Genomic DNA, 13,674 nt, shown 5'->3' with positions numbered 1-13,674 from the left:
AGATAATTTGTGGACAATAGGGTTAGGCCTCATTAGGCCTTGCCTCAGTTCTTCTTCCAAGCCACATTGATTCTACTTGTTGGAAGGCAGAGAAGGAATTGACTGGGATTCATCCTTCCCTGAAGGTCCTCCCCAGCCACTTGAGTGGACCTCCTTGATAAAGTGCTTGCACAGCAAACCATCATAAAATGGGTTGCCCATAAGGCTACCGCCTCACGCAGCACAATCCACAGGGGCAGCAGATCCGGCCTCCAAGGACTGCATCACCCACTGCTGCTGTTGTGATTGCAGTAACAACTGTGGTGTGCTTCTTGGAGGCTGGAGGCTGCCTCCTCGGCAGCTGGCCGCCCCCACCAGTACCACCTCTATTGGCCAATAGGAGGCACTGATGGTCTCCTCCCACCCTTATTCCCATTGTTGAACTTCACTCCCCACACCCTTATTCCTGTTGGAGATCTTCACTCACTAGGCAGGGGAGGCCTTCTGTGATTCGCCTCAGGTACCAAAATGTCTTGGGCCAACCCTGGTAGCCCAAGCTCTTCTTCCGAATAGGCGCTGCTTGGCATGAGCTTTTTTTTCAGTCAGACATCTCCCCTCTGGCCATTTCCTTGGCCCTTGAAAATCAGCACAGCCTGTAGATGTACAGCCAGAACAGATGAGAAGGGTCAGGGAGAAAATTCAGAGCAACTCACAGAAACCAGCCCTCAGAGTTTCAGCATCGTGTGGGCAGCAGGTGAGATACAGTGCCCACATAGCATTGTTTGGAATTGGGGGAGCAGTGAAGAGAATGGAGAGCTAATGTGAAGAATGACCCAGATCCACTTATTATCTTACAATTCCATTATTATTCTGTTTTACTATTGCCTTAAGGACATAGTTCAGATGTAGAGACAGGAAGTCCCTTGCCACATGCAGGAGCTGTCCAACAGAGGAGGAGGAGGCAGCTATTTAAAGGACATTGGGAGCTATGGTATTGTGAAAACTTTTATGTCTTGAGGCTGTTTCACACAGTACACAGTTTTCCTGAACTACAATGAAGGACAAAAAAAGTGAAACCAATGCATAACGTAATATCTGCAGCTGTGGTGATTGCACACACATGTATTTCATTACATGTACAAGGCATGGGGAGGCCACACGTTTACCATGGATGTGATGGTCAGAATCTACAGACCACTTTTTTCCTACATGGAACTTTATAAATAGCCATACCATGTAAAATAGTATTTAGTGACTCCTAATCAACCAGATTTGTTGGATATGGGAATAATGCCCACTTTATCCCCCCCTGAGCTTTTCACCAGTTCTGTTTGGTATGTAAAAGTTACTGGCACTACTATCACACAGGGAATATACGTATGTTGATCCTGGGTGTGGTTGCACACATGTATTATTATTATTATTTGAATTAATATACCGCCGTATACATGGAGGTCTCAGGGTGGTTCACAGAAAAGATCAACATAAAAATCACAATCTATATATAATCAAAATAAAAACAACAACCCAATAGCACCCCTCCCCACATTTTAAAAGGGCATAGGATGTCAATCAGAATAACTACTAAAGGCCTGGTTAAAAAGCAACGTTTTTGCCTGGTGCCTAAAGGTGTATAATGAAGGCGCCAGGCGAACTTCCCTGGGGAGAGCATCCCACAGAACGCAAGGCACGGAATTAGATCCTGCAGGTTGTAGGAGTTAGACATTATGGCGACAGATTGTTGTAAAAAATTTACTGCTCTATATCTGTTTAAGGCTGTGCACACATTGCCCCAGTGTCCTTTCTTTCCTTGCAAGTCAGTTTGGGGGGCCTAATCCAGTCCTCTGGTCGGTTTAATCCAGCCCCTGTGGCAGTTTATTTTCTGGGGTAAAATCCTATAAAAAGCTCAACAATTTCCATCCTAAAAAAAGGTCAGCAACCTTGCTTGGCCCTTTGGTCGGCCCCCATGGCCCTTCACTTCATCAAATCTGGCCTCTTTGAAAAATGTTTTGACACCCCTGTAGATAAATGTGGATTGTGGTTAACATTGTATGGACATTGCTTCCCAGAGCAGTGCTGAGAGTGCATTGGATCCAGAGCACACAGCCTAAGACCTTTTCGTTCACCCAGGTTTTTATATTGGTGTTTTAAATCTCCGGGAGGGGGGTGTTTCCTCTCCCTTTTGCAACAAAATTATATTTTTCTATTGCTGATTATGATGTATTAGTATTGTTTTGTTTGTAAGCCACCCAGGGGGGAATTTCTTTGTGAATAAATATTGGCTTTGCTTATTCTGGAGTAGGTAGCAAATCCCCTCTATGTTGAATAAGAATCAGTTGCAAATGCTCTCAAAATTGGCTTGAAATAGTAGCTGCTTTCTTTATAATTCATTATGGGCATTCATAATAGAACTGCTCTGTAACATAGTGGTTCATGCTATGTGTGGCAAAATCCTCTATACTTTTAAAAAAATATATTTTTAATTATTTCCCAGAAAGAGAACAATACAGAATAAAATACAGAACAAACTATTGGCGTACATGGTAAATAGCCACAAACATAACACGTAGCTACAGAATCTTGCTTTTTGCAAAACCCTTTAAACTTCAGTGGCTTCTGAGGAATTTATTCCAGCTGACAATCTCGACCGGGAACCCTTCATTCAGATGCATTCAGAATATAGCAAGGAAGCAGCTTGAGTCAGCAAAAGGTCGCAGTAGGATACTGGATGCCAACAAAGGCTCACTCACATCTGTTAATGGTTGGGAAGAAACCTGCAGACAGCGTCCAACAAGCTGTTTGATTTGACTTGCTGTGCTATTTTGTCATTGTTTGAAACTGCTGAAATTCATTGAACTGTATCTCTGTCCTGGGAATTATCCCAGCGAAGAAGGCGAATGTTAATTGTCTGTTGGGAAGGATGGTTATTAGGTGGGAGGGTAAATCAATGAAGTGGGCTTGCCCTCTTGCTCTGTGTTTGTTACTGGTGGGTGTCTATGCTGTCTCCCTAATGATAAATTGCATGTTTTGCCACCATAGACAATAGCTACAATCGTGTTTTAGAAACAGGTTGATGTTTCCCTATTGGGGAAGATAAGTAGAAACTGTGGCCTGCTCTAGAAAAAGCAAGGGAGGGGGGGAATCCTCAGGCCCAAGGGTAGAATGTGTCCTTACTGATCTCTCCGTCAGACCCAGGCTTTGCCCTCCCCCCCCCAAGCCTCTCCCTAAGCCCCACCTCTCACTGGTCCCACTCTTTCCCTTCCTTGCATGCTCTTGCATGGAATGTGTCCTTGCACTGTGATACTACCTCTTGCTGGTCCAGATGGAAAGAGGTGTATGGGCTGTATGTAAAGAAACCCCAACCCTCTGGTTTTTGGATTGTTGTAAGGTAAGGCTACTGCATGGAAGGTAAGAGGCATATCTCTTGCACTGCTCAGCTGTGCCTCTGGCCCCACCCACTATTGTCATGTGACCTCTGGGAGGTTTTCCATGAGGGGATGTGGCCCTTAGGCTGAAAGGTGTTTCTCCGCATGCCCTGGCCTTCCACCTCTGCCAATCATGGGAAAAGGTTGTCCAAGGTTGAAATTCTTGGACAAGCTGTTGTCTAGCAAGAGGGAGAGCCACTTAGTAACCTTTGAAGCACACCTCAAAAGCTCTTTTTTGAACCCTGAATTCTTTGAGTGCCCAATCTTTCCCAAACTATATCAGGATTTCAGTCTCTGTTTCCAAAACTGAGTGTCCTTCACTTATGCAGTGTTTCTTGCCTTTTTCCTGCTATGTTTCCCCTCTATACTGAAAGCTGCTGCTGCTGCAGGTTCAGTAACCTCTGAAGCAGTAAGTGGACCCCTCCTGCTAGTTCGCACGGTGCTTTGTCCTTGCAATCACAGGTACATGCATGCCCAAAGGCCATTGCACAGAGAAATTCAGGTGACGAAAAGGTCTGAGTCAGCCCTTTTCTTACAAGCAAAAGCAACATGCACTGAACACTTGATGGCTGAAAGAGGTATTGTGTTTCCATCACTGAACTCTCTTCTTTTCTTCTTCCTCCAAAGGAGTGGATATTCAGTGACCCTTTAATCAGGCAGCAGGACAAGTGTCTTTCAATCACCTCTTTCTCCGCTGGCTCTCAGATCACAATTGAGGCATGCAATCAGAAAGATGGCAGACAGGTACTGTGCTTCTGTAATCACACTTCCCCTGTTTTATTGTGGTGCCATTGTAGTTTAGTTTTAAAAATTACTGTATAAGGGTGGTTTGGCTCTGGAGATGGGATACAATCCATGGTGATATCATAAAGCTGGTGTGTGTGTGTGTGTGTGTGTGTGTGTGGTATGAGTGCCATCCAAAGCACACTGGCCACGCTGACTGGGGCTGATGGGAGCTAGAGTCAGACAACATTTGGGGGGCATCCAAGGCGTTTAAAATAAGAATAAATACAGAACACTAGTAGCAATTTTAGAAGACACAATACAGCACAGGTATTGGGAGTGGTGGGGTTGGTTTGCACATCACACTTCATGGCACAGGTAATATCTAATATGTGTTCATGTCACTGTTACAACTCTATAGAAAAGGATACGGAAACGTGTTGCTTTGCTATAGCATATCTTATGCCAGAAAAGGTAAAAAGTGGTTGCTTCCCTGCGTGAGTTTTAAAAACTAGGGCTCAGCTTCAAATTTCTGGTTCAGGTTCTTTTAGGGGGCAGGGAGTATCTCAAAATTGAGGGTGGAATTTTGGGGAGAACTTTCTGAAAGGTTATGTGATGAAACTTACAACTGGTAGTAAGCGGCAGTAACTTATCTCCCCCCTCCCTTTTTTTACCCCAAAGCTACTATAATATAGGGTTGCAGTATGTCCGGGAACTCCCGGTGGTCATACATACCCATCTGGGGGGAATTTTACATTTTAAAGCAAATGCCCTGGATTTTGGTTTTTTTTTTTTTTTTTTTTTTTTAGTGTGTGTGTGGCTCTTGTTCAGGGTCTGGCTCTGGCGCAGGCAACCCTGGCTCAAGCTCGAGAGCGCCGGGGGGCTATTGCTATAAGCTCAACAACTTTTGTATCTGAATAAACCTACTATGATAGACTGTATTTTTGCTATTGCCGAAGGTGGGGTGGCTGAAGCACTGTTATTCGTAGCATCCCTCAACAGGTGGCCAGGTTACACGCCCCACCCCTCCTGCAACTTATAGCTCCTCTCAAACTGTGCTGCGTCTTTGCATAGTGTCATTTCAAGGGAGCTGTGGGGCAGGAGAGGGAGAGATTGTGACCATGACTGGCAGCTCCTATTTTTTCTCCAGGTTACCCCTGGAACAGTGCTATATCATGACAAAGCGTTGTTCCGGGTCACAGCAAAATAACTGTTGCTTTTTGGTGGTCTCTAAGAGCAGCCCTGTTTGTTGCTGCAGCTACTTACCCTATTTTTCTCCATATAGGGCGCACCGGCCCATAGGTCGCACTTATCTTGGGGAAGGGGATAGAGAAAAAAAAATTATTCCCCCCCCCCCGAGCCCCAAAGAGCAAAGAAGCCATGACAGTGAGCGGGATGGATCCTGCTCGCTGTCCTGGCTTCATTTTTAGCCTCGGGCCTGGGGGTCCGGGAGCGAAGGCGAGGTTGCGCAACCTTGCCATCGCTCCCGGAGCTTGCCGGGCTGCGGCGGAGGAAGCCCGGGCTTCTCCTGACCCCAGCCCCCAGAACAGGCTGCTATCCGCAAGCCTGGGGAGCTTGGCGGGAACTCCCGACGGGCTCTCCAGGCGTGCGGATATCTGCCCGAAGCCGGGGCGCGGCCGCTGCGCTCCCTGGGTTTCGGGCTGCAGTCTGCTGTCCACAAGCATTGGGAGCCCCGCGGGAAGTCGCACCGGGCTCCCAAGGCATGCGGAGAGCTTCCTGAAGCCTGGAGAGGGAGAGGGGTCGGTGCGCACCAACCCTTCTCGCTCTCCAGGTTTCAGCGAAAGCCTGAATTCGCCCCATAGGACACACACACATTTCCCCTTCATTTTTGGAGGGGGAAAACTGTGTCCTATAGGGCGAAAAATATGGTACATGTGTGGCAGCAGAAATACAGTTTGAAGCCTCAAGGGGATTTTAAATAAGAAAAGGGGCAGAAAAGAGAGAAACCATTGGGAAAATGCCTCCCTGAATTCTTCCAGTCCCCCTCCAAAAATTGACAACCCTCCCCACAGTTTGCTACCTGCTAAATGGATGGAAAGTAGGGGTGGGATTTCATCTAACCCATAGATAAGGAAAGGTTCCGAATTCCTGGTATGGGAGGTTTTTCTATTTCTATTAATAGCTGCGACACAGAATGAATCTGTTCTGCATGAGGGAGTTGACAAGTCTAAACTAAATATGTGTAGCCCCTCCTTCATCTCCTGCAGTATCGACCTGTTAAGGTACTCCTAATTGCCTATATGTCTCTGTTTTAAAAAAACAAAACAAAAAACGAGGACAGAATTCCTTTTAAAACCTTACACATAGAGAACATAAGCACAAGTTTCCCAAGAGCACTGGCTAATGTAGGAGCGCCCATAAAAACTGTCACAACACATATGCCCTCAATAAACTCTTGCTGTTGAAATTAGGGCTGTGTGAATGTCCCCAGTGAGTTGTTCTTGCCTAGGCCTACCTTCCTCCTCTGCTGGTGACCACACGCACACCGGCCTGCTTTGGAACTAGGTCACTAATTTCGTCTTAAGTGCTTTCACAAAATCTTCCTCCCTGTGGCATAGCGAACTCTTGCTGCTGCTGCTGCAGAACTCATCCTCCATTGTCTCTTGTGCCTAAGAAGCAAAGTCTCTGTCACCTGCAGCTCTTAGCTGGTGTCCTTTTTGAAATGAAAACAATGAATGAGCCATGCTTGCCTATGAGACCAGTACTCTGCAGTCTTCTGGATTCAAATGGAATCCAAAAGCTCAGAAGCATGGTTCTTCTTTTTCATATTTTTTTTCAGCCTTCATTATTACGAGCCATTTAGCAAGGAATGTTTCTACAACAATTCCCATGCTGCTTTTTGTGTGCATGCCCAAACTCAAAACTCATCCAGGAACTGACCAGGGCAAAGAGGGGGCTAAAGTGAAAAAATAAGCTAATCCTGTTTTGGCCTGGAAAGGAAATAGACGTTGTGGATATGGCATTGGGCTCTGTCTGTTGATTTTATTATTTTTCACTAGCCTTTTTCTCCATCATTTTTAAGAATCCCAGATGGCATCCTTCCCAAATCACTGGATTCCTGGAGCTCCCCCGTTGGCATCACTTCATTTAAAAGTGCTGTTTCATAGCAGTGCTTCGAATTTCTATCACAACAGCAGTGCAAGTAACCATATGACATTATGCAAATAAAGCTCTCCACAATAAGCATTTAATACAATCCAAACATATACTGTACAAAAATAACAATTATTAAACACAGTACCAAAATGTCCCCCAAATATATGGCAATCTTCCACGGTTGGTAGAACTCATGCAGTTTGTATCAGGCTGCCACTGATGTGCTGTGGCTAACAAACTAGACCCTGAAAACTCCATCGGACAGACTCTGAAAATAGTGGCAATGTGTTGAAATAAGCTGGGTTATGGATGGCCCAATTAAGAGCTAAGCAAAGCATCCCAGGAAAAAATCTACCCGTTCTGAGGGTGGGAGGCAAGGGGGACCCCCAAGTCTTGGCCAATGTAGTTGTGCAGAAACACCAGCACAGTGAAGCTTCCCCAATCCTACTTCCCCTAATGCTGAAAGTCTCACAGCTGAGCATGTTTTTTAAAGAAGAAGAAGAGTTTGGATTTGATATCCCGCTTTATCACTACCCTAAGGAGTCTCAAAGCAGCTAACATTCTCCTTTCCCTTCCTCCCTCACAACAAACACTCCGTGGGGTGAGTGGGGCTGAGAGACTTCAGAGAAGTGTGACTGGCCCAAGGTCACCCAGCAGCTGCATGTGGAGGAGCGGAGACGCAAACCCAACCACTACACCACACACACAACAGCTTTTTTTCTGACAGCACTCACTGGTAGGGACTACTAGCACTGTTTTTTCTGCTGCCTGTGGCAGACATTTTGCGCTAGCACCCATGACACTTTTATCAACATATGAGTACCAGCATCCCCCTTTTTACATAGATAGATACTAAAAAAAGACATTCTAGATTCTAGCACTGATGTACAAAAAATACCCTTTGCAATTTTTAACACACATTCCCCCCTTTTATCAGCAACTGTGGCAGATGAATAAACAAGTGAAGCAGAATCCCTTTTGTGGGGACCAGATAATATGTCAATAGCACTGAGTGGGGACAGCAGCATTATAGCACCCAAAGTAGAGTAGCACCAGAGAGAGCTTAGAATCGCACATGTAGTTATATATCAATCTTTCAATCAAAGGGAGAGGGCATTCTCCCCTGCAGCCACTAAACTGTGGACTCCCCTCCTTGCAGAAATGTGTCTGGCACCTTCATTCATTTATTTATTTTGTCCGTCATGGGTGCTTTAGCTGAGATTCCTGCATTGCAGGGGGTTGGAAATAAATTTCCTGCCTGATGCCAAGTGGCAGAGTTCCTTGTATATCTTCTGACATGTGCTGAAGGAACATCTCTTCACCCTAGTCTTTGGCACCTGAAATAGATACATGTTAGAATCCACCTTATTCTTAGCATAAATTGTTTTAATATTGTATTTTTATATTGAGTAAGAAATCTTATAATAAATCTATTGACTAGTCAAACAATCCTATTTTTGGTCAGCTTTTCTATTTGGTTTATGTTTGTCACAATGCAAATATGATGATTCTTAAAAAGTCCAAACTTCTTACATTTTCTTTTTATGTAAGAATTGGGAGAATGGAGAATTGTTCTTCCATTAAAAATATTTTTGCTGTATTTCTGAAGTGTTATTAATATTAACCTGCTATATTAGTTGCACTGGAATGACTTAATTGCCATGTTGAGGAGTAATTATTCTATGTTAGATGAGTATCTGGGTACTCGAAGAAGAAGAAGAAGAAGAAGAAGAAGAAGAAGAAGAAGAAGAAGAGAGTGACACCTACTCCCAAATATTCTGAAAATCTTATTTTGTTATGGACAAATTGGGTGTGAAACATTAGTTGCTAGCGGAAAGTGATGGAAGTTTATCATGCGCTTTCTTCAGTTGCTTGCTTCCAGAGAGGGGAAATGGAACGCTACAGGAACAGACAGATTGCCATTGCAGACACACACACACACACACACAGAGAGAGAGAGAGAGAGAGAGAGAGAGAGAGAGATTTTTCAGGTGCTTGGATCAGCATCTACTTTATAATAATCTGAGAAAACATTCCTTTCTGAATGTGACCCTGCAGCAGAATAGTACTTGGTTTTTTTAGTAGGCATTAGCTTCCCACAGCTCAAATTCTTTTGGTTTTATTTAGTGCATAGCTTGAAGTGAAGGGGTTTCAAAGTGGGAATGAGAGAGATTAGCATTTGTAGTCCATGTATTACACAATCTTTGATTCCAGAACACTTGTTTTTAATGCGGTTTCTGCACATGCTAGTATAGAGAGAAGTGAGGGGCAGATGGGCCGTGTCCACCTGGGAAGGTAGCCGATCTAGGAGAAGGAAAACTCTGGTCAACGTTTTACCTTTTTCTAATTTTCTTTCATGCAGCCTCTGACCCTTTCCCTTCAGAGGAGGGAGGGCCTATTTTCCCTCCCTGCTCCTAAACATCCCTTTCTCCCAACCACCTTTACTCAGTATGTGGGGAATTGCTGGTACTCGCATTGAGGAGACACCATTTCAGCAAGGCCCAATGTTTGAGAAATGTTGATGTAGATCTGGGCCCATAGGCTTGCAAACGGCCACCCAGTTTGCATGCATGATTCAGACCTACAATATTAGCCAAGGTCAAACTTGAATGCTTTCTTCTTTCTTTCTTTTTGCTATGGAAGATCTCATCTCCACTCTGCTGGCCCAAGGCTGGGTTATTTTTAATAACTCTTTTGTGCACTCAAGCCATCAGATGTGAAATTTCAAACGAAGCTGTGTCTTGTACAGTGACATTACTGCTCTTTGGGCCGTGTCCTGGAAAATGCAGTGGCAAGCCTGGATGTGTGTGATGGGGTGGGGATGGGAGGTTAATGAAACCAAGCCCTCCATTTACAGCTAACTAATTACAAGATGCAATAATTGCGGTAATACAGTTCCCTACATGTCATCCCTGCCCTCCGTTCTCACTCTTGTGCCCTCTCTCACCTTACCTTTCTGTTGAATCGGAACGACTGAAAAAGATTCTGTTGATACAACCGCTGCGCTTTCAAGTTGTGCAATTAATAGAGGAGTTTCTATCATTTGGTGTCGTTCATTAGCGGGAGAAAATGCTTGCTGGGTGCCCTGCTGCAGCTGCAAGCCACTGCTAAGGAATGAGCGAGGGATATCAATCCTACTTAAAGAGGTTTACAGATCAGTGGGCCTCTAGTCCAGAAAAACAGCATGATACATGGGTCTCTCAAAGGGGCCAGGATGCTGCTGGGGGCCAAAGGAAGGGAAACGTTCCTGGCTAATTACCACTGACAGCAATCTCTGTACAATGGAAGAGCTTGACAAATCACAGCTGGTCCCCTTACAGACAGTAAAGAGTACCAGGATGATTAAGTCTAACCCACCACAATCTTGTCAAAAGACTATGCATTAGATCTGTTGATCTGAGATAGGGAGGGGGCTAACACACAGGGAAAGGTGGCTCTCCAGGCACTGTAGTCCTAGTCCACTAAAAGCAGCTATGGGGACCCTCGTGAGGAAGCTTCCACCCTCCAGATGTTGCTGAACTGCAACCTCCCATCATCCCTGGCCATTGGCCAGGCTTGCCGAGGCTGATGGGAGCTGTAGTTTAGCAACAGCTGGAGGGCCAGAAGTTCCCCACTCCTGACTTGCAGCTTTAAAAATAAGAGCCTGCACTTTGAATTGAGGTTGGGAACAAATAGGCAACCAATTCCAGCGAAATGGTATCAGATTAATATACCCTGCCCAGTCAGCACCTGTTATTAGTCAGACAGTGGCATTCTGAACTGGCTGAAATTTCTGAGCTCTTTTAAGAGTTACTAAGTGACTGTCTTTTCCAGGAAAATCTACAGCTGGCCTACCAGGCTAAGCTTATAGAAAACATTTCATTTCATCCTCTCCCACTGCCTCTAGATCAGAGGTCTATACTCACTGCCTCCAGGCAAGGACTAGTCCCCACCCCCAGCAAATCTTTTTGGGAATCCCTCCCAAGACTACACCAATTTTGGACATGATGGCAAAAGGGGGGGAAAAACCACAACTGGGAAATAGTGCTAAAGTGGACATGTTTGAAGCTCTCCACCTCACCAAAGCCCAGTGTTCTGCAAATCACACATGCCACTCTTGGTCATCAGAATGGTACCTTCCTTCCTGGAAGAACTGCAGCTGCCTAACATTCAGCGGGGTAACCCTATTCTTTTACAGATTCCAAAGTGTTTGCAGAGCAGATACTGGGTGTCCTTCAAATCATCACAAAGAGAACACCTGGTACTTACACAACCTTACCATATAAAAAGTGGCTACTGAGATCAAATAGGTTTGTTAGAAAGGGGGCCCCATCTTGGATTTTGTGGAGAGTTATAATTCTCTCTCTCATTCTTCACCACCTTCCTGCACACTGTTGCTTTACTGGGTAGTTCTGCTTGTATGGGAGATATGGTCAGTCCACCAACAGAACTGAAGGAATCATGAAAGTGGGTTAAATATCAATGTATAGGATGCCAATGTTAATTCTTTAAATGATTCCGTAACGTGGCAGCAGGCAGAGTGCTTTGAAGACGGCACAATCGATTCAAGACAAATAATGATCTTGCCAAAGGAAATCAGGTGTAGCAGGTGGTACTTCCAAGAAAATGAACTAATGATAATGGCTAATGAAGCCTTTACTTCAAGTGTTTATAGATTTTAACATCTGGACATTTGCTGGTTGCCCTACAACCCACGGCATATGTCTTGGTTGTCTAAAACTGTTCAGCTTGTCAACCTGAGAAGAATTGCCCGTTATGAATGCGTACTGTGTGCTAGCGTGAATTTTAAGGGGCCAAGCAGCCTGGGTGGAGCTGCTAGCTCTCAGCATTTCCTACCTGCATGTGCCATGGGGTTGGAGGCTGTCCCTTTTTACCCTCATCAATCAAGCAGCTGAGACAAATAGGTATTTAATATCCCTGAGTGGTCAAGTTGCTAAGAGCACCCTGGCCCTCTGTCATACCTGGCTGAAGAAGCAAAAGGGGAAAGACGAGCTGTTGGGAAGGTTCAGCCCATTCAACTGCTGAGCAGTCTCCTCTAATGTGCCACAGAATTGGCATTAGGGAGTTCTCACAGCTATACTATGTTGTTACTTTATTGAGCATTTTGTTTTGCCATGCTAGCTGGCTTCTAAGCACACAGGACTAGTTAAAACACCAAGCGGCTATGTTTGGGGCAGGCGAGAGGGCCTAATTTCATGTGCTATAAGAACCTATAACAGGGATGTTGCTAGACACCAACTCTCATGGCCAATGATCAAGGGTGATAGGAGTTGGACGTCAACAATATCCGGAGGACCACAGATTGCCTGTCTTTGCCCTGTACTAAAAAATGGAATCATGCAGTTGGAAGCAAGCCATGGCCAGAGTCAACTGTCCACCCACTAGCCCTTAATAGATCAATGGTTTGCACCACCATATGCCACAAGACCAGAAATGTGTACATACTACAAAATGCCACTTACAAAGCAAAGAAGCGTAGAATGGCTTGGGTAAGTGAGCTGAGCCACAGCTGTAGGGGAGGGCGGAAAATGACACTCGGTCACATAAATTACTGGTTTTTATATTAATAAGCCAGACTGTCCTTAGCTAAAAGAAACTCAGAGTTTGTGCACACATTTCGCCTGACTGCCTGGCTGCTGAACCAGGAGGTAATAGGTGCACTTACCTGTTCAGAGCTGCATCTTCTTATAAGAGGCTTTGCACTCAGATAACACATATCCAGGTACAAAATGCTTGCACATTATCTCAGTCGTGAAGTGTCAATTGAATAAATGTGTGTCAGTGATGACTAGGAAACCGTTGGGTCCACTCAGAAACATTTGAAAGTGTGGGGGGTTTGATTTATACTCGTGTGCTTATCCTAACTAATCCAAGCAACACTTCGGTATTTTAGAACTTGGGTAGCAGTACCTAAAAATAAATTGCCTCGTAAGAAGTAGCCCCGAGTCAAGACATGGAAATTTTGCTGGAGGCAATTCACAAGAGGAAAAAGAGAATAGAGAATTTGCCTGGAGGAGGGGGGGAGCAGCCCAATGCCACTGATTGTACAAAATATATGTGATACCAAAAGCTAGAGGATTGGTTGCCATTCATCCCCACTCCCAGTCAGAATCCCAATGATCCAAATTTCTGATGCCTTCGCCACTTGTTCCACCCCCTTAATCAGGTCATCATTGATGCCCCAAGCCTCATAGTGACAGATGCAATTCTATGCATGTTTACTCAGAAATAATATTTCTGTGGGACTTGCTCTGTGGTGAGTGTGCATGGCATAGTGCTGTGACTATTGTAATCATTAGAGACGCGGGATACCTTTCTCACTGAGATGTGCTCCTGAATTAGAAGGGGAAAGCTCTGGAACTGTCATGCACATGCCAGAAATTCAAAATGGTGACACTAAATAACACCGTGAACAAATACGATTTATTTA

The 13,674-nt window shown here is 44.8% G+C and overlaps 2 protein-coding genes across 3 annotated transcripts in view; one reads left to right on the top strand and one right to left on the bottom strand.

The window, feature by feature from the left end:
• SLC10A1 (solute carrier family 10 member 1) overlaps positions 1 to 13,674 on the bottom strand; it is a 322,488-nt gene that overhangs the window by 88,441 nt on the left and 220,373 nt on the right.
• GALNT16 (polypeptide N-acetylgalactosaminyltransferase 16) overlaps positions 1 to 13,674 on the top strand; it is a 142,712-nt gene that overhangs the window by 125,859 nt on the left and 3,179 nt on the right. The window contains exons 14-15 of one of the 2 annotated variants that reach the window (XR_014566288.1): positions 871 to 970; positions 4,032 to 4,148. Coding sequence is in view for 1 of the 2 variants with exons in the window: in XM_083747166.1 (XP_083603292.1) it covers positions 4,032 to 4,148 (117 nt within the window). In the remaining variant the exon portion in view is untranslated. Of the gene's footprint in view, positions 1 to 870; positions 971 to 4,031; positions 4,149 to 13,674 lie in introns of those variants that run through there. The other variant, XM_083747166.1, reaches the window with a different exon arrangement.

Source organism: Podarcis gaigeae (assembly GCF_964106915.1).
Source record: "Podarcis gaigeae genome assembly, chromosome: 1".
Taxonomy (NCBI): Eukaryota; Metazoa; Chordata; class Lepidosauria; order Squamata; family Lacertidae; genus Podarcis; species Podarcis gaigeae.
The sequence above is the reverse complement of the archived record's forward strand: the minus strand, read 5'-3'. Positions and strand labels throughout refer to the sequence as shown.